This window comes from Genypterus blacodes, unplaced genomic scaffold, assembly GCF_046128005.1.
Source record: "Genypterus blacodes isolate CSIRO-AG114 ecotype Tasmania unplaced genomic scaffold, CSIRO-AGI_Gbla_v1 ptg000021l_1, whole genome shotgun sequence".
Classification (NCBI taxonomy): domain Eukaryota; kingdom Metazoa; phylum Chordata; class Actinopteri; order Ophidiiformes; family Ophidiidae; genus Genypterus; species Genypterus blacodes.
The window spans coordinates 8,311,102-8,328,587 of NW_027466834.1; the positions used below are offsets into that span (position 1 = coordinate 8,311,102).

Below are 17,486 nucleotides of genomic sequence, written 5' to 3' on the forward strand. Positions count from 1 at the left end.
ATTTGATACATATTTCTTTTACGAACCCACTTATTATTATTATTATTATTATTATTATTATTATTATTATTATAATCTTTAGTTTACTCAATGGGTATTACTCTTCGTAGATGTATTCTTTGTATAATTAATGGTTAATATAACAGGGGGAAAAGTACAAACAAAAACGCGCGCGCGTGTTTGTGTTGTGAACATGCCAATGACTCCTGGTTTATTCATGTTCCTGTGTGCGCGGGCAGGGGCTCAGGAGGAGCTAGCTGATAGCCACCAGCTAGCATTCTACAACCACATTTGTTCCCTTTTCTCCAACAGAGCGAACCGTGTCGCAGTTAAATTCACATATCTGCGACGGAGCAACACTTAGAGGAGGAACTCGAACATCGCTAGAGGAATATTGTGTTTAAATGACCCCCATATTTCCGAATGTGGAGCCACGGCGCTTGAACAAGAGAGCATCCGACACCGAGAGCTGCCTGCGGATGTGAAGACGGGACATAACATTCTTTCTTGGCCTAGCTACCCTACGACAAACTATGGTTTTTGTTTTATCGCGGACAAAGTTTTAATGTTTTAAATCGTTTCGAATATACACGTCAGGTATGTACAACACCTTTATGTTGCATTCACGCGCATTAGTCGCCGGTAAACACCTGTAATGTTATTTTCCTTCGGCTACAGTGCTAACGTTAGCTCTCACTGCGGCTATTCAGATAGTCTAGCGGTTAGCCTAAGCTAGCTCGCTAGCCGCTCCCGGTCCAGGGGAGTTCTCCTCTGCCTGTACATGAATAACGTTATGATGCGCAGACGCTCTTAATCACTTTGCACCGTCAATATTGGAGTATTTCGTTTTTTTTGCGGAAAAAAATGATGAAAATGATGCCTGATAGATGTATTACTGTTCTGAAGTATGTATGGCAATGGGATTCTGCTCGTCTTTGTACTCAATGTTGTGCTTAGTTTCTAATAAGACAATGTTCAAAATAGACCGAGTAGATTTGTGTAACAATTTTAAGATTCCCCGATCATTCTGTGCACAACGTTAGTGATTAGTGTCAGATGTATTTTTTTTTTGGTCGGAAAAACATGACTCTTCCACCATAGTTCATGGTCCTGTGTCTTCCGACTGAAGCAGATTTAACAAGATGTTTTGCAGAAGTAGTAGTTCTGCAGGTGGGGAGATTATAGCTTGAGAGTTGTTGCCATACACCAGAGATTCACACATCAAAGCAAAGTCACTTTTGTTATTGATAACTAACAATCCATCTATGTTCCAACTGACAACGGCCGTCTCTTCTTTCATACAGATACGACTTGAAGACAGAAAATAGAAGTGAGAGCTGAGGATTTTTCTCCTCCCCCCACCCCCACCCCCCATGCCCCTCTGATCACTGCCCTGGCCTGCTCTCCACGTCACTGTTTCACTTATCGAATCTTCGGTCACGGCCCTTCCACCAGTCACCTTTGCCAGTACTTGAGTGCCACTTGTTGAAATGGAGTGAGTTTTTTGTAATTTCTTCTTCAAGTCACCCTTAAAGCCTATAGTCCAACAGTCAAAATATCTCCCAATCTCCCTTTCTCACCCTAGTTGGGCCACACCAGTCGCCAAACTGAATCCCTACACCCGAGCCCGCATGACAGAGGCCTGGCAGCAACATGCTGTCGCTCCACCGCCAGTTGTCCACACCATCCCTCCAGGAGCTGAGAATGCACTGGGATGTGCAGTGTATGGCATCGTACTACAGCCAGACGCTGCGTCTCTGCAGCAGCAGCAGACCCAGCATGGCCAGCATAGCCAACACAGTCAACAACACAGTGGGAGTCAACAGCACGGAGGTGGTCAGCATAGTCAGCAGCAACACCCTTCCCAAGCCCAGCAGCCCACCTTACAGGTAGGGGCGGAGGGTGGACACAAGTGTGGAGCCTGTGGGCACGACATCTCCCACCTGGCAAACCCACACGAGCACCAGTGCATGGTGAGTCAGGACAGGTCGTTCCAGTGCACACAGTGTATGAAGATCTTCCATCAGGCGACTGATCTGCTGGAGCACCAGTGTGTTCAGGTGGAACAAAAGCCTTTTGTGTGCGGGGTTTGTAAAATGGGCTTCTCCCTACTGACCTCCCTGGCACAACACCACACATCCCATAATAGCACCAATCCAATGAAGTGCTCCATCTGTGAGAAGACCTACCGACCAGGTTCTTCTGGTAGTGCCACGCCCAACTCCTCGTCAACCAGTGCCCAGCAGCCCACTGAGAGGGCGTCGACTAGCAGCAGCTCATCCATTTTACCGTTTCCCTCTGCCCGAGACCGGCCGTACAAATGCTCTGTCTGCCAGAAGGGCTTCAAGCACCTGTCAGAGCTCGCCAGACACGAGAGGGTCCACACAGGAGAGAAGCCTTTCAAATGTGACACATGTGACAAGGCCTTCAGTCAGTCATCTCATCTACAGCACCACCAGCGAACCCACAGCAATGAACGGCCCTTCAAATGTGCTGTCTGCGAGAAGAGTTTCAAACACCGCTCCCATCTAGTGCGCCACATGTATGTTCATTCTGGCGAGCATTTGTTCAAATGCAACTTGTGTGAGTTGCACTTTAAGGAGTCATCTGAGCTCCTTCATCATCCCTGCCACCCGCAGGGTACCCGTCCATTCCGCTGTGCCACTTGTGGCAAAGGTTTCAAGCGGCCGTCTGATCTTCGGCAGCATGAGCGCACACACTCGGAGGAACGTCCTTTCCACTGTGATGAGTGTCAGATGAGCTTTAAGCAGCAATACGCCCTTGTGCGTCACCGGCGCACACACAAGGACCCTACAGATCGACCATTCAAGTGCAACCTGTGTGATAAGGGCTTCATGCAGCCTTCTCACCTGCTCTACCACCAGCATGTCCACGGCATGGACAACCTGTTCAAGTGTGCCTCATGCCAGAAAGAGTTCAGCCAGTCAGGAGAACTACTCAGACACAAGTGTGGTGAGTCACCGAGCGCCTCGCCCGACAAGCCGTATAAGTGTGACGTGTGTGGCAAGGGTTACAAGAAGAGCTCCACATTACAGCGTCACCAAAACTCCCACTGCCAGGAGAAGCCTCTGAAGTGCTCACTCTGTGACCGGCGCTTCCTGTCCTCCTCTGAATTTGTCCAGCACCGCTGCGATCCGTCGCGTGAAAAGCCGTTAAAGTGCCCCGAGTGTGAGAAACGCTTTAAGTACGTGTCGGACTTGAATCGTCACCGGCGTGTGCATTCAGGGGAGAAGCCGTACAAGTGTGCCCATTGCAACAAAGGCTTCAAACAGCGCGAGCACATGACCAAACATCAGAACACTCACTCCAGAGAGGGCCAGTTCAAGTGCGTTTGGTGCGGGGAGCGTTTCAGTGACTTGGGCTCGTTGCAGGATCACACAGTGCAGCACACAGCTGATGGAGGGGGTTACCCTGTGCCCCAGTGCATATAAGTCTACTCATGAATTCCTCCCTTCCTTGGAGACAGGCCGAAAATGACTTTTTTTTTCCTCAAACACAGTCTTCTGAACCTTCTGTCCTCTTACAAGCTACTTATTCATTTTAACTTGTGCCACATATGCAGGTCTGCCCTGGCTGTTTTATTTGCAGTCGTTCCCAGAATTGCTGCATCAGGTTATTCTTGCTCTACTAACCCACCTAGAGCCTAATTGTGCCCTTTTCCTATCATATGCTCCCGACGTAGCGGTATGTCCTTCTCTTGATTCCCTTTCTATCTCACCTACTTCGTCGAGTTCTATTTCCCAAAGCATCCGCGCTCAGACAGCAGATTGTAGCGAGTTTGAATTTGAAGAAGCAACAACCACTTTCTGCCATCAGTCAAACTTACTGCCAGCCGACGATGACAGTTGCATAAAGGAGAAGCATCTCCTAGGTTAATCTAGCGAATATACACCCCATTCATAAGAAGAGGCGTGTAGAAGACCGCCGTTGTTAGGTTCTCCGTTGCAACATTGTATCTCAGAGGGGCCCAGAGCGCCGTGGTGCGAGCACCCTAGCACCAAAGTGTAGTCTGATACGAGCTTTAGTATGCCATGATGAATGTCAGTAGTGTCTGTAACAGCTGATCATTATTTAGTTTCAAAGGTTTGACTAATTCCAATACACACTCACATTTGACATGTGGACGATGTCTTTGATATCCTCGCAGTAATACTGAAACCATATATTGAAATATTGTTCTTTGGCCTGATATCTCCTTCCTCCCTCGCCTCTTTCCCAACTCCTACGATCCCTGCACCCCTCTGGATTTTAGTATTTTTCTACTTCATCTGTATGAAGTAGCAGTTATGCTCCTCATCTTATAAATGTTTTTTGTTTGTTTTTTTTAAACACGTGAAGGGAAAGGGTGGGTGGGTTCAGGGTTTTACTGTTCTGTTCTGTTGTGAAATGTTTCTGATGATAATGTGTCTGTGAGTATATGTGGAACGTCAGCGTGGCTCATTATCGCTATGGCCGCCCTACTTTGTACCAAAACACCAGTATGAAGCAGCACCCAAACCCAAAGGTGTGAAGACTAACTGACCAGCTGAAGTTAATCGTCACTCAAAAACCCATATGATCGATAACAATCTCACCCTTCAACATAGACGTGTATAGAAATGTATATTGAAACTAATATTCCCGCACAGGTCAGCGCTGTTGGATTTCGTGTACCCGAGAAATGTCGACGGTCGGAAACATTACACTTCCTCTTTCAGCCTGTACATAGTATGGATGTTTGACTTGAGTGTACTTGCCATTTGAAATGTCAACTTGTCTTTCTTACAAAAAAAAGCTGTATCAAACGACTGTTTTTATATTCTTGCTACTTTTTACCATGTGAGATGTTTAGACAAATACTTTTTTGTTGTTTTTTTGTAGTCTGTGTAATTATCAGTAATGTGCAGGGAGTCCAAAAGAACACCCTTTGTGTGAGAGTGTGTGTGTGTGTGTGTGTGTGCGTGTGTGTGGTGCTTCCCTTAAAGGAAGGGAACGGGAATGAAACTGGTGTTGTGCGCAGCAGGGAAATGCAGACTGAAGAGGATTGTACTCGTGAACCGTTTCAATAGACCCGCGCCTTTCTTTTAAAGTTTTAATAACTTTGATCCGTGGGAGAGCTGTTTTTGCATCTAATGTCAGTTTTGTCCGTGTTGAGAGTATTTTCCCGCTAGGCTGTGTTGAGCTTTGCGACCCTTTCCTGTTTGAATGCCGAGATAGTAGTTAGCCCAGAAACCTGGAACGCCAGTGGGTTCATCGTGTCGCTGCGTGTGTAAATGCTCTGTTTTTTTTGTACCCCCGCTTTTCATAGAAGCTGTTCCCTGTCCCCATTTATGATTCAAACAATGATGCAGTATTAAGAAATTGTTTTATCCAAACACAGGAGGGTGAAGAGATGGAAGTCATATTTTTCTTTTGGATCTTTAACTTCTTCTTTTTTTTTTGCCTTAAAATGGGGCCAGAGTGCCTCCGCCTCAATGGGAGATCATTCTCCACTTCACCCTCCGTTTATTTTAGACCCATTTGAATAGATTCTGACCCCAAAAGTCCGGCATTACACGACTTTGAGAACAATTGTGACTTAAAGTGAGAGAAAAGTACTGTATGTGTTTTTTTATGGATTTACACTTGTGTTTATATTCTTTATTAATATTGTTTTAATTGGTATGGATATCATTATTCTTGGAGGGAGAGACCAGGGCCTTGGAGGAGGTTTGGGATGAGGATAATTCAGGTAAATGAACAGGCTGCAAGTGAGAAGTAAAACGATGAACCAATGTGAAGAGCAATGTAGGGTGGTGGAAAAGACCACTAACAAACATGTCAGTGAAGGAACGACAACGGCTCAAAGCCCGTGCCTCTGTTGATTGGTGCTGCTACATCATTAGGAACAAAACACGACCTCGCGTAAAGTGCTGACGATAAAAGCCAAAGAGTTATCCCACCCAGAAAGGCATTGCGCAAGTTATTAACGGAAAGATTTGGAAGTGAATTCAAGGCAGCACTGTTTCATCCCCATGAGCAAAAGGCGGGCGGTTAAGGTGGGTCGTCCCCCCCTGCGTAAGCACAACTGATGAGGTCCATCTCGCCGCATTTGTCCTTTTACCCGCCCATCCGATCCCATTTATGTTCCAATACGTTGCCCATCTGACCCTGGTGTCTCTTGCTCTCTGCATGCTTGCTGTTAGTTCCTGTGTTCTGTCCCTGGGAGCCCCTCAGCACAGTTCCCTCCTATAGCTTTTTCAAATTGTACTGTAGCTATGTGAATGATGTAGTTCAAAAGACAAAAAAATGACAAAAAAAAATGTTGTGGCAGCGTATAGTATGTGTACATTCATGCTAAGAATATCTGTATGTATGTAGCATTCAATTACACACAGCACTAACAAATAAAACATTTTTCATTTATAAACTATGTGTTGTGTTTGATTATGATGCGAATAAAGGGAGGAGGGTTTCTGACTATAAATTCATCACTTATAATCAAATGTTTTAATATATCGAGTGAGGATTTCCTGTTGTAATTTCTCATTGTAAACTCAATTGTAAAGTGATTGAATAATTTACCAAAATTATCGTTGGATGTGATCACTAGTTCAAGTGCTACATTGTTTAAACACGCTGTCCTTTGATTACTAATTACAAAGGTGTCACAAATACACTTAAAGACACAAATATCCTCATTTGATGGAGCAGATCCTCAGCAAATCAGTTTTCTGGCTTTCTCTTCCAGTTTACTATCAGTGTGATCACATCTCTTTCTCTTAGGTTACACACCTGAAGTAATCATTAACTGAGTTAGGGCAGATATAAAGCAAATGTAGATTAAATGTTTAACCATTTTATTTTCTTGTCAGACTGGGACACGGCTTCTAAAAGAGGGCTGAGGGTTGTGGAGGCGGTGTAGTAAGTAATTGTTTTAAGGTGGTAAATTGTTAAGCCTGTGGTGAGCTGTTCTTCCCATTCATTCCCATTCTTTGACACTGGATTAGTTTTTACCTAATTACTGTGTTATTATTTTAGGACTTGTTTTGCCTGTTGTAGTTACATGGTTTGAATTTTGTCTATCTACCATTTTTCTCCGGTTTTAGCTGTTTTGTTGAGTGGATGGGCAGTTCAGTGGCTTCTGAATGAAATAGGCCATAGCCTAAAAAGAATAGAATAGAATAAAAAAGACATTTTATATTTCATATCATATCGTACTATGATATGAAATATAAAATATATTTTTAAAATCAAAGCAGAGGTAGAAATTAATTCCAAGAGGTGTGCCTGGTGTGTGTACAGTAGTACTACAAATTGTGATACATTTCAAGTCAGCAGGTCACATGTTATGAAAGCTATTAGGGGAAAAAAAGGCTCGTCAACCGCAGTGTCCCACAAGAGGAAAACGGGCACCATCAAAACACCCCTGTCCCTCATTGTAAGCGTTCCCCTCATCAGCAGGCAGGGCAGAAGAGGGCCTGCCACTAGGTGCTGCTGGTTACATCTAGATGGGCAAAGAAACAACTTTGGGACAGAAGAGATATAAGGCCTAATAAATCAGTAAGATAAAATATAACACAACATGTGAGTTCTCAGCCCTGGATCTCAAGTCCACTGAGAGGTGGTCAACATGAGAGATATTAAACACCACACCTATAAATACAGTTTATCCAGCAGATGATGTCAAGTCCATAGTCAATGTGGACAATATAAAAATCATAAAGCCAGTGGGGATGACTCCAATTAGAGACCTGGTGTATGTACATTTTATAAAACACATATTTGAGGTCCACTTTCATATTTTTTATTTGCTGTATATACCGAATCTTTTTAGTCATCAAGCTTTTTAACTTTTAGTAGTTATCCAATATCCTTAACACAAGAGGGCGCTGTTTCTCAGCTGCTGAGTCGAACGTCGCATTCCATATCTCTTGACCCCGGCAGCCAGCGGCTTTCACATCCGGTCGGCTCTCCGCTTCTCTTCACACTCGATCCGCCTCCCTCGCTCCGCCGCTGACCGGGGAGCTGTGTGGCTGCCGAACAAACCCACGGACTCCCCCCGCCCCCCCCCGGGCCCCTTTTTTTCTGCGCGTGGAACCCGGGCATCTGACGCACGGCTTTCCCCGCACAGCCCGCCGCACATGCCGCGCGTCCGCCGCTGGTCGTGCACGGCGCCGCGCGCTCCCCGTCGGTGCGACATCTCCGCGCTGAGGTAGCATCATTGGGCTAACATTAGCTAACAACATCGATCTCTCCACTACTCCACTCCCCCCTCTCTGTCTCTCTCCCCTCCGGTCGACTCCCGCCACCGGCCCGTCGGTAGCTAAAACCCGGACCACCGAGGACACCCCCCTCCTCCTCTCCTAGCACAGGAAGCCTCCCTAACGTTTCGGTTTTAGGGCCCGAAAAGCGAGTAGCGTCGGAGTTTTAACCCGTGATATTGTGACTACCAACCCCTCCTTCTCTGCTCCTCTGTGGCCTTTCGGGGGTCCATTTCTCGTCTACCTCAAAACCCGGACGCGTAACCGCTTCTGTAAACAACCTCAGCTTGCACTTTTAACCTTTCTGGACATTTAACAAGCCCACCCCTCCGAGCTCCGCTGACACCGGCTCTGCTGCTCCTGACAATTCCGACTACGAAGCGTTGCTTGCTCGGCGGACACACACTCTCCAGAGGCTGCCTCTCCCTCTTGGGGGTCGCCAGAGGGGGAAACAGGGGGGCTCCCCGTCACCCGGTCCGGTTCTTGTAGCTTTTCCCTCCCAGCTGTCGTCATCTCCACCCAGACCGCCCCCACAGCGCCCGAGCCACGGGTCTCGCCATGCCGGGTCCGGTGGCCGGTAGCAAGTCCCGTGTGTACGCAGACGTCAACACACTGAAAAGTCGGGAATACTGGGACTACGAGGCCCACGTACCCAACTGGAAGTGAGGAAAATTCAGTGTATTTGAATGCAATGCTTGTCCATAAGATACAGTATAATGGGCGCCATTCTCTGTGTATGTATGTAGATTGTAGCAGATGGTGTGTGTGTATGTGTTTATGCATCTAGTTATGAGGGTGTTACAGTCTCTCATCTCTCCACACATCCTGCTGTCTGCTCTGTCTCACACTTTCCTGAACCTTAACTCATCTTCATCCTCATCCTCCATATTCATAATAATAAACCCGGAATGACTTCATCACCCCCCCAACGCTGGATTTCTTCCTCACTGACGACTCGTATATTAATTGCATAGCAGTGCTGTGAATATTTTTTCCTCTCTTTCTCCCACAATCACACATGCTCACTGTTTCTCCTCCTGTCTGTCCCTATAGCAACCAGGAGGACTACCAGCTGGTCCGCAAGTTGGGCAGAGGGAAGTACAGCGAAGTGTTTGAGGCCATCAACATCACCAACAATGAGAAAGTGGTGGTCAAGATCCTCAAGGTGAGCACGTGCCCAAAATGCTGTGTGTGATCTGTGACTTTGGAGCGTTTATAGCTTGTGTACATGGAGGGTGACGAGCATGCAAAGAATATAAGAATACAAGTCTCTGTGTTCGTATGGGCGTCCTAAAAAATCAGGTCATTCTACACTGGGGATGATGGGGTTCTCTGTGTTTGTTTGGCTTCTTTGAGAGAGATATTGATTCACTTTGGGTGTAGGTGGTAGGACAGGCCAAAGAAGAGTCGATTGCTTTTATTTGACCCACATTTAGATTTTTTTTTCTCCACTTGTAGTATTCGGTATATAGCAGTTGTTCATATTGTTTGCCGATTTCTCATAAACGAAGGCACGAGTGTCCCATGATGGTCTGACAACAGGTGCAGTTCTGCTCAGATCCAGATAGTAAAACCAGGATATAAACCCAAAAAAAGCATGTAGCTACTACCTGTATAGTTAGCTTTCTGTTGCTTCAGCGGTATGAAAGGTTTTGATGTCATATTTAGGGAAGAGATCCAGAATAACATGACATCATTGATTTCCCTGTACAAAGACATTTATGATAAGTACTTTTTACACGTGTTATGACAACTAAAAGTGTGAATTTATGAAATCGGATAAGTGCTGGGTTGTCTGCTGTCTCACTGACTGCCCTTGAGTTTAATGGCATCACATCTCAAATGTTATCGATTTGAGTTTTGTTTAATAAAGGCAGGTGGCTTTAGTGTCCTGATCTGTGCTATGAATAGGCAGTAAACATCAGCATTATGAACGATGAGTCTTCTGTTACGGATCCCAGTTGGGTTTGTGTCAATCAGTAAATGAATTCGACACAATTGGTCCATTCTGGCTCTGCTGAAACTGTGGCAATAGTTGGAAATGGACGGCCACTGATAATGCTGCATGTTACAAACGGGAATACGGTGTTTTGATGCGGGGAACGGGTGTGCATGGCTGTTCTGATGGTAGTTAGTGAGGTGCAGATGTCTGTGGGTTATTGCATCCTAACCACTGTGCACAGGGTGAGATTGAGGCATGGGTGCTGATGAGAGCAGCATCAGCAGGGTAAGCACAGTCCGACTCGGCAGGTTCACAAAGTCAGATTTGGCACGCGGGCAAACATCTCTGCTCTCACTTCTCCACGTGTTATTCTCTCGCTTCCTGTCTGAGCAGTTCCCTCCTTTTAATCTCCGGCTTTCCCCTCGGGGGTCGCTTGTTTCTCACGTTTTATTCAGCCCGTCAAGAAGAAGAAGATCAAGAGGGAGATCAAGATCCTGGAGAACCTGCGAGGAGGGACTAACATCATCCGGCTGGTGGACACAGTCAAGGACCCAGTGGTACGCTCACAAACTGCATCTCTGTCCCATTTCTATAAGTATTGTCAAAGTTAGGGGTTTGATACCTACCTATTTCTATCCATTTACTTCTTCTTCTCTCACTGGTTCCCTGGGTTTCCTTGATGGGATTGCATAAGTCGAGATCACAGTATTGTTCTGAGTTTGCATGGGTTGCTACAGAACAGCCGTTAGGACAAACAGTGATTTACTTTGAGTTTGACTGATTTGTTCACTTTACAGCTAAGATTGTACAACCCGACATCACTCATTGTTCCCTTTCCGGCAAAACTTTTAATAACATTTAAAAACACAACCAGTAATGGCTCTCTCACATCTGTGTCAGGTGTGGATATGAAAGCATTAGAAATCTCCAGAACTTCCATGGTTTCCTCTATGGTCATGAAAATCTTGGTAAAGTAAAACAATATCTCAATTGCTTCGGAAAAGCGATGGAGGTTTTTAACATTGGTCACAATTTAACCCTGAGAAGGATGCATTTCATATGAAAAATGTGATTTACGGCTAAAATCGTTGTAGACACGGGACGTTCAGTGTAAGCGACAACACAAGAGATTGGGTATCTGTAATATGAGTGAAGCGCCCTGTTTGGCCGTGCAGATGGGGGGGAAAAGCACACAGACAATGAAAACAGCCATAAAAAAGCTGGATTCAACAACTCACCTACAGTTTAGCATTTAGGCCACCAATCATGTAGGCAGCTGAAGTTCTAGATTTAGATTTGTGTCTTTGAATCTGTACTCTTATCGCGTAACAAGTGGAGTTTTGCAAAGCCATACTAGTCGTCAAAGTTGCTTGACATACCGCGCCGTGAAGAGGTTATGGAAAAATCACAAAAGCTTTGGAATGTAACTGGTTAATAGCTGTAAAGACGCTGACAGTGTAGTGAAAAGAAAGGGCGCCTGGGATGGGCGACATGTGGGACAGGCGCTCACTCGTTACCTCCACGTAGCGAACACAGGCGAAACCTGTCGCCGCTGGTATGCAGTCGAAACAATCGCTGTAATTCCAGTTTACTCACTTTTTGATTCAGGAATCTACAGGGTTTAGGATTTCCCCCTTGTTCCGGAATTTCTGGATTATCCAAATTTATAGAAGCGCAGCGAAAAACATCTTCCTTAACAATCTGTGGAAAGCGGTGAATATCAGAGGCTTCCGCCGCTCGGCCACTGCCTCGTATTTCCTGATGCGTTTCATTCCTTTGGCCCTGCGTTGCATTGCACGGCGGGTTTCTCTCCGCAGCCTTAGGCCCTTTTTTTCGGAGGTCAAAAGCAAAAGCAGACCAGGAATGTTTGTGCAGCCCTGTGCGGTTTCCAAAACTCTAACCTTGTTCACCAATTGAGGAAAAATCCGGGCTGTAATCAAGCAACAGCACCTGCACATGTTGTCTGACACTGTATGTGGACATTGTGACGATTTCTCAAGTTGATCTGCCTCACACAGATAGCCTCACAGAGATAACCTTCCCCTGCTGTCATTCATTATTTTGGTGTTAACGTGGTTTTTGCACTTGTTTGTTTTTTGTTGTGGCTGTACAGTCCAGAACTCCAGCGCTCGTCTTTGAATGCATCAATAACACAGACTTCAAGGTACAATTATCTCTGTTATGCATGTCTATGGGTCTGTGACAATCATCACGCTGTGTGTGTGTGTGTGTGTGTGTGTGTGTGTGTGTGTGTGTGTGTGTGTGTGTGTGTGTGTGTGTGTGTGTGTGTGTGTGTGTGTGTGTGTGTGTGTGTGTGTGTGTGTGTGTGTGTGTGTGTGTGTGTGTGTGTGATTGAGTAATCCACATTGGAGTTGATTAGTAATACAAATGATATCCTGTGTGTGTGTCCCCTGTTGCTTTAGGCTAAAGTCCTTACACAACTTTTGTTTGTCCCTGCAGGAGTTGTACCAGAAGTTGACAGATTATGATATCCGTTTCTATATGTATGAACTACTGAAGGTGAGACTGGATGAGTGTGTTCTGCTTTTTCTGTAAGTATTTGTAACGGACAGACATTACAGCATAACAGAAGGTCCTGAGTGTTTGTACATTGCCATTTAACTAGTGTGAAATTCTCCATTCCTGGCCACATACATTTGTTTGTGTGTCTGACACAGTGTGCGTGTGCGTGTGTGTGTGTTTGTGTGTGTGTCTCAGGCTCTGGACTACTGTCACAGTATGGGAATCATGCACCGTGACGTGAAACCCCACAATGTGATGATCGACCACCAGTTGAGGAAGGTGGGCGGTTTTATTTATATTTCTCCCTCCCCACACACTCTCTAAATATCTCCCTCTACTGTCACACCCCACCTTTTCACCCCTTTTACTGTCGTTTTCTCCCCTTCTGTCTTTTAAACTCTCCCAACATTTTGTCTTCTTTTCCTGTATTTTTCCACTTCAAAAGTCGCTACTCTCCTTCTCTCCTGGTGATTGGAACACAAAAGTGATTCAGTCAGCATTCAGTATGTATTTTCAACTTGGACACTAGGGGACAGCAGCTAAGCAAGAATGAGAATGAGGAAGACAATGTTTGATTGATAAGTTCTGAGCCTGAGGCGCTCTTACAAGCTTGGAGGGAAGTCAAAGTCTTCTTCAGTTGTTAAACACTTACAAAGTCGGCAAACCTGCAGTTATTCTGCACTTTCTGCCTCCTAATCATCATCGTCGTGGCATCGGTCCATGAACTTCACCCCAAACATGAGAAATGCTTCAGCTGGAACCCCTTTGGCCTCAGATCATCATGTTTTTTGTGACACTGTCTCCCGTTAAATAGATTCTGTTGAAAGATGTATTTATAACTGCGACAGCTCGGCTCCGACTTCCTTCATCAACGCTTTCGCTGTCACGTTTTCAACTTCACGAGGGCGGGAGTGCTGACTGCTGACGGCGGTGTTTAGTTACACTTCACCTCCACTTTTTTTTTTTTTTTTCAAACGTCGACGCAAAGGTGAATGAGATCAAATCTGTGTTTCCATAGCTACGCCTTATAGACTGGGGTTTGGCCGAGTTCTACCACCCGTCACAGGAGTACAACGTCAGAGTGGCCTCGCGATACTTTAAAGGCCCCGAACTCTTGGTGGATTACCAGGTAACGCACACACACACACACACACACACACACACACACACACACACACACACACACACACACACACACACACACACACTTTACCTTTATGACCTTAGTTAGATGTGATAATCCTGGAATTTTACAAACCTTCATGATTTTCCAGTCCTTTGTTTGTATTTGTGGTTCTTCAGTAAGTTGCAGCATGTTGGAGATGTTTGGCTCTCCCTTAGCAGGTCTATCTTTCTTTGAATGGACCCTTATGGATCCCTGTGCTTTTACTTCAGCAATGCAAAGATAAAAAGTTGTACAAACCACAATCAAAGCTTAAAGTACTGTGCTGGAACGATTGTAACTTGTCCAACCGACAATTTTTTTCCTCACAATGCCCTACATGTAAAATGTTGTAGGAACTTCTATCGAACTAAACTTAGAATTGTTACGTAGAGTAGCTTTACAAGGTAGCACATGGATATGTCAGGGTCCATTCAAAGGCCCTACAGACTTGGCAAGTAAAAGCCAAACGTCACAACTAGACTTCCCACTCATAAACGATATCCCTCTTCAAATTGTTTGTACTTTTCAAATGGAATCGCATAACAAAAGGGATCGTTTTCCTCTTGGTGTCCTCATCTTCTCCTATGTTGTGTCTTGTGTATTTTTTTCAGATGTATGATTACAGTCTAGACATGTGGAGTTTGGGATGTATGCTGGCCAGTATGATCTTTCAGAAAGAGCCCTTCTTCCACGGACAAGACAATTATGACCAGGTACCTCTGACACAGGGACATACACCTACAAAAGATTCGTACATCAGGACCTATTTCTCCTTTTCTGGTCTACTTTCCAGCTTTCATTGTGTCTAAGGCCTCATTTGGCTAAGACACAATGTAACGGAGACGTACTGGGTTCAAGTCCAGAGCCTTTGTTTACATGCCGTCACCTCTAATCTCTCAAACTGAGCCGACGCTTTCAGAGCATCTCATTATGGCAGACGGCGGAAAGAGTGAAAGTCTGTATTGGAAAGATTGAACGTGTTAGTCGTTTCCCCACAAAGAGAGCAATGGCGCAACATGAGGGAGAGGGGATGAGGGTGTGTGATCAACAGGAGAAGGCACTCATTTTCTCAACAATGTTTTTACTGGTTAGGGGTCAATACACACACACACACACGATAATTTGATGAATTCCTATATTGAGAGATTTTGTTGGACCACCGAAATCCAGCCGGCACAGAGTTTGAACCTCGCTCCGTTGTGTTTTTCTAGCTGGTGCGGATCGCCAAGGTTCTGGGAACAGACGAGCTGTTTGGCTACCTGCGTAAATACCACATTGAGCTGGACCCACGTTTCAAAGATCTGCTGGGACAGTATGTAACCCACTGTGATTGATTCATTGAGACAACCAGATCTGTGCTGTACGCCTAATAGCGGAAAAATAATCGCTAGTCCGTCCAGGAGCGACAGCAATATTATTCCTTTGGCACTTTGTTCTTAAAGCTGCTGCTGTGTCCTTTGTGTCTTCAGACAGAGCAGGAAGCGCTGGGAACAGTTTGTGCAGACGGAGAATCAGCACTTGGTGAGTCCTGAAGCCCTGGACCTGCTGGACAAGCTGCTACGCTACGACCATCAACAGAGACTGACGGCCACCGAGGCCATGGAACACCCCTACTTCTGTAAATAGCGCACACACACACACACACACACACACACACACACACACACACACACACACACACACTCATTCATTCACACCAAATAGAAGAGAAGAGAGAAAGGAGAAGGTGCTGACACGATGACAGCAATATTGCATTAGATTCAATTATGCAATTTTCACACAATGTCTTCTCTTCCTGTCCCACTCATTGGCAGGTGTTTTGCAGCCAACCCTCTCGTCTTACAAGCAAGCAGCCAATTGTAAATGTACCCATTGGCAGCAACGATTTTTGTCGAATTCAGTGTTAGAATGTTAAAATGATCTCCCAGTTTGATCTGCCGTGATTACAGGAAATCTTGACGGTTTTGTTGATCTGTTAGAAGTCCTGTACTGTTTAGTGCTGTGGGAACGCCGTACCTGGGAAAGGTCTGTCACTGGGAGCCTTCTTCATCAGGACAGTGGCCCTATTCTCCTAAGTAATATTTCTGTAAGCGTCAGACTGAAGCACATCACCCGACTGAAATAATATCAAATTTGAAAAGTCTAGTTTTTCACCTCCAGTGACAGCCGTTGTGTTTGGTTGACACAAAGTCAGTTGACTCCCAGTGTTCTTTTTCACCGGCTGCTGATTTAGAGCGTCTGCTTTCATTCCATGGGATCCAAGCCCAAACTGCCTTCTTCCCGTTTCCCGGATTTCACTCAACTTCACGTCGTATTAAGAGCGTAACATTTGTTTTCTCCTGCAGACCCGGTAGTAAAAGAGCAGTCTGTGTCCAACTCTGACAACAACAGTGGCAACACTACAGCCCGATGAGACACAGGTAGTATTCTGAGGTGTGTGTGTGTGTGTGTGTGTGTGTGTGTGTGTGTGTGTGTGTGTGTGTGTGTGTGTGTGTGTGTGTGATAATTGTACAATCTTATACAGAACAAAATCAGGCGTAATTTAAAAATAAAAAAAAATGTGTAGAATAATCGAAAATGAAATCATCATTAGTTGCTCTTCCTCTCAGGTGACCTCAAACTCATAAGGATGAGTTTGAGGTTTCCAGATTGACAAAATGTGCTCTAACCATGAACAACTGTGAACAGGTTCCTACTGAAATAACATCTCTCTTTTCTCCTTTTGTTTCTTTCTGTGTATTCCTCGACCTGTCTCTCTCCTGCAGAAGAGGAAGATGGATGTTTGTTACCTCAACTTTGTACCCAGTTGTGACAGTAACTTTGACAAGTGTACAGTGACAATGGAACAAAGTGACTCTGACCAGTTACACACTCACAGATATGTGCATATGGATATACTGACAGACACACACACCAACGCAAGCACACCTGTACACACACATGCACACACACACACACACACACACACACATACATATACATACGCCCTCCTCCTCTGTATCAATCTGTGATTGGCTTGTCCTCGGTCCACGTCGGGCAGCCTGACCAACGAGCTTGAAGCAGCCCTCCTTCCTTAACTCTTCTTGTCCCTGCTCCGTCTCATGTAGGTCAGCAAGGACAAACGACATTTAAAGACAATTCATTCCCTCTTTCTCTTGTCAGCTCCTCCATCCTTCCTTTATACTGTATCTTCCCTTCTTTGTTTGCATCAGCATGGAGAATGAACGGGAGTGTCCCCCCCACCCCACCCCCTCCATGCATCTCTGTCCATCAGTCTGTCCCCCCCAGCCCATCGTGTACCCCCTCCATCAGACGGACAGATGTCTTAGCACTACTCCAGTTCTGAAAGTGGCATGGTGGACTGTCTAGATAGAATGATGATGATTATAATAATATTAATGACAAATAAATGATTTTTATTTAGATGACTTCTGTGGCATGAGTGAGTTTATGTTTTTCTTTAGCGTTGTCACCAAAACACATTCAACAACTGAGCAGAATCTTTCACACATTTCTGCCTACAATGCTGAAGGGCTTTTATTCCAGTTTAATAGGAAAACATCTCTGTCCAAAGCATTCTGGTGTCCTTGGCTGAGGTCTGAAGAGCTCCAGC

At 45.2% G+C, this 17,486-nt stretch overlaps 2 protein-coding genes across 2 annotated transcripts; both read left to right on the forward strand.

Moving 5' to 3' along the window:
- The first annotated feature begins 201 nt into the window (after nucleotides 1-201).
- znf319b (zinc finger protein 319b) lies at nucleotides 202-5,962 on the forward strand. Its single transcript, XM_076142284.1, has 3 exons — nucleotides 202-597; nucleotides 1,305-1,495; nucleotides 1,586-5,962. Exons 2-3 carry the CDS (start codon nucleotides 1,491-1,493, stop codon nucleotides 3,450-3,452), a joined length of 1,872 nt encoding a protein of 623 aa, XP_075998399.1. The 5' UTR covers nucleotides 202-597; nucleotides 1,305-1,490; the 3' UTR covers nucleotides 3,453-5,962.
- A 2,000-nt stretch (nucleotides 5,963-7,962) lies between these two features.
- On the forward strand, nucleotides 7,963-17,301 carry csnk2a2b (casein kinase 2, alpha prime polypeptide b). Its single transcript, XM_076142430.1, has 12 exons — nucleotides 7,963-8,905; nucleotides 9,297-9,408; nucleotides 10,641-10,742; nucleotides 12,299-12,349; nucleotides 12,646-12,705; nucleotides 12,904-12,987; nucleotides 13,727-13,837; nucleotides 14,485-14,586; nucleotides 15,085-15,185; nucleotides 15,343-15,491; nucleotides 16,219-16,293; nucleotides 16,639-17,301. The coding sequence occupies exons 1-11, from the start codon at nucleotides 8,802-8,804 to the stop codon at nucleotides 16,284-16,286; spliced, it is 1,044 nt and encodes a 347-aa protein (XP_075998545.1). The 5' UTR covers nucleotides 7,963-8,801; the 3' UTR covers nucleotides 16,287-16,293; nucleotides 16,639-17,301.
- Nucleotides 17,302-17,486: the final 185 nt, after the last annotated feature.

Bases quoted from the DNA above. Each gene is read 5' to 3' on its own strand.
- csnk2a2b (XM_076142430.1), top strand. From the start codon at position 8,802: ATGCCGGGTCCGGTGGCCGGTAGCAAGTCCCGTGTGTACGCAGACGTC. The intron at 12,988-13,726 runs GTGGGCGGTTTT...GTGTTTCCATAG, and splicing joins TCGACCACCAGTTGAGGAAG to CTACGCCTTATAGACTGGGG. The intron at 15,186-15,342 runs GTATGTAACCCA...TTGTGTCTTCAG, and splicing joins TTCAAAGATCTGCTGGGACA to ACAGAGCAGGAAGCGCTGGG.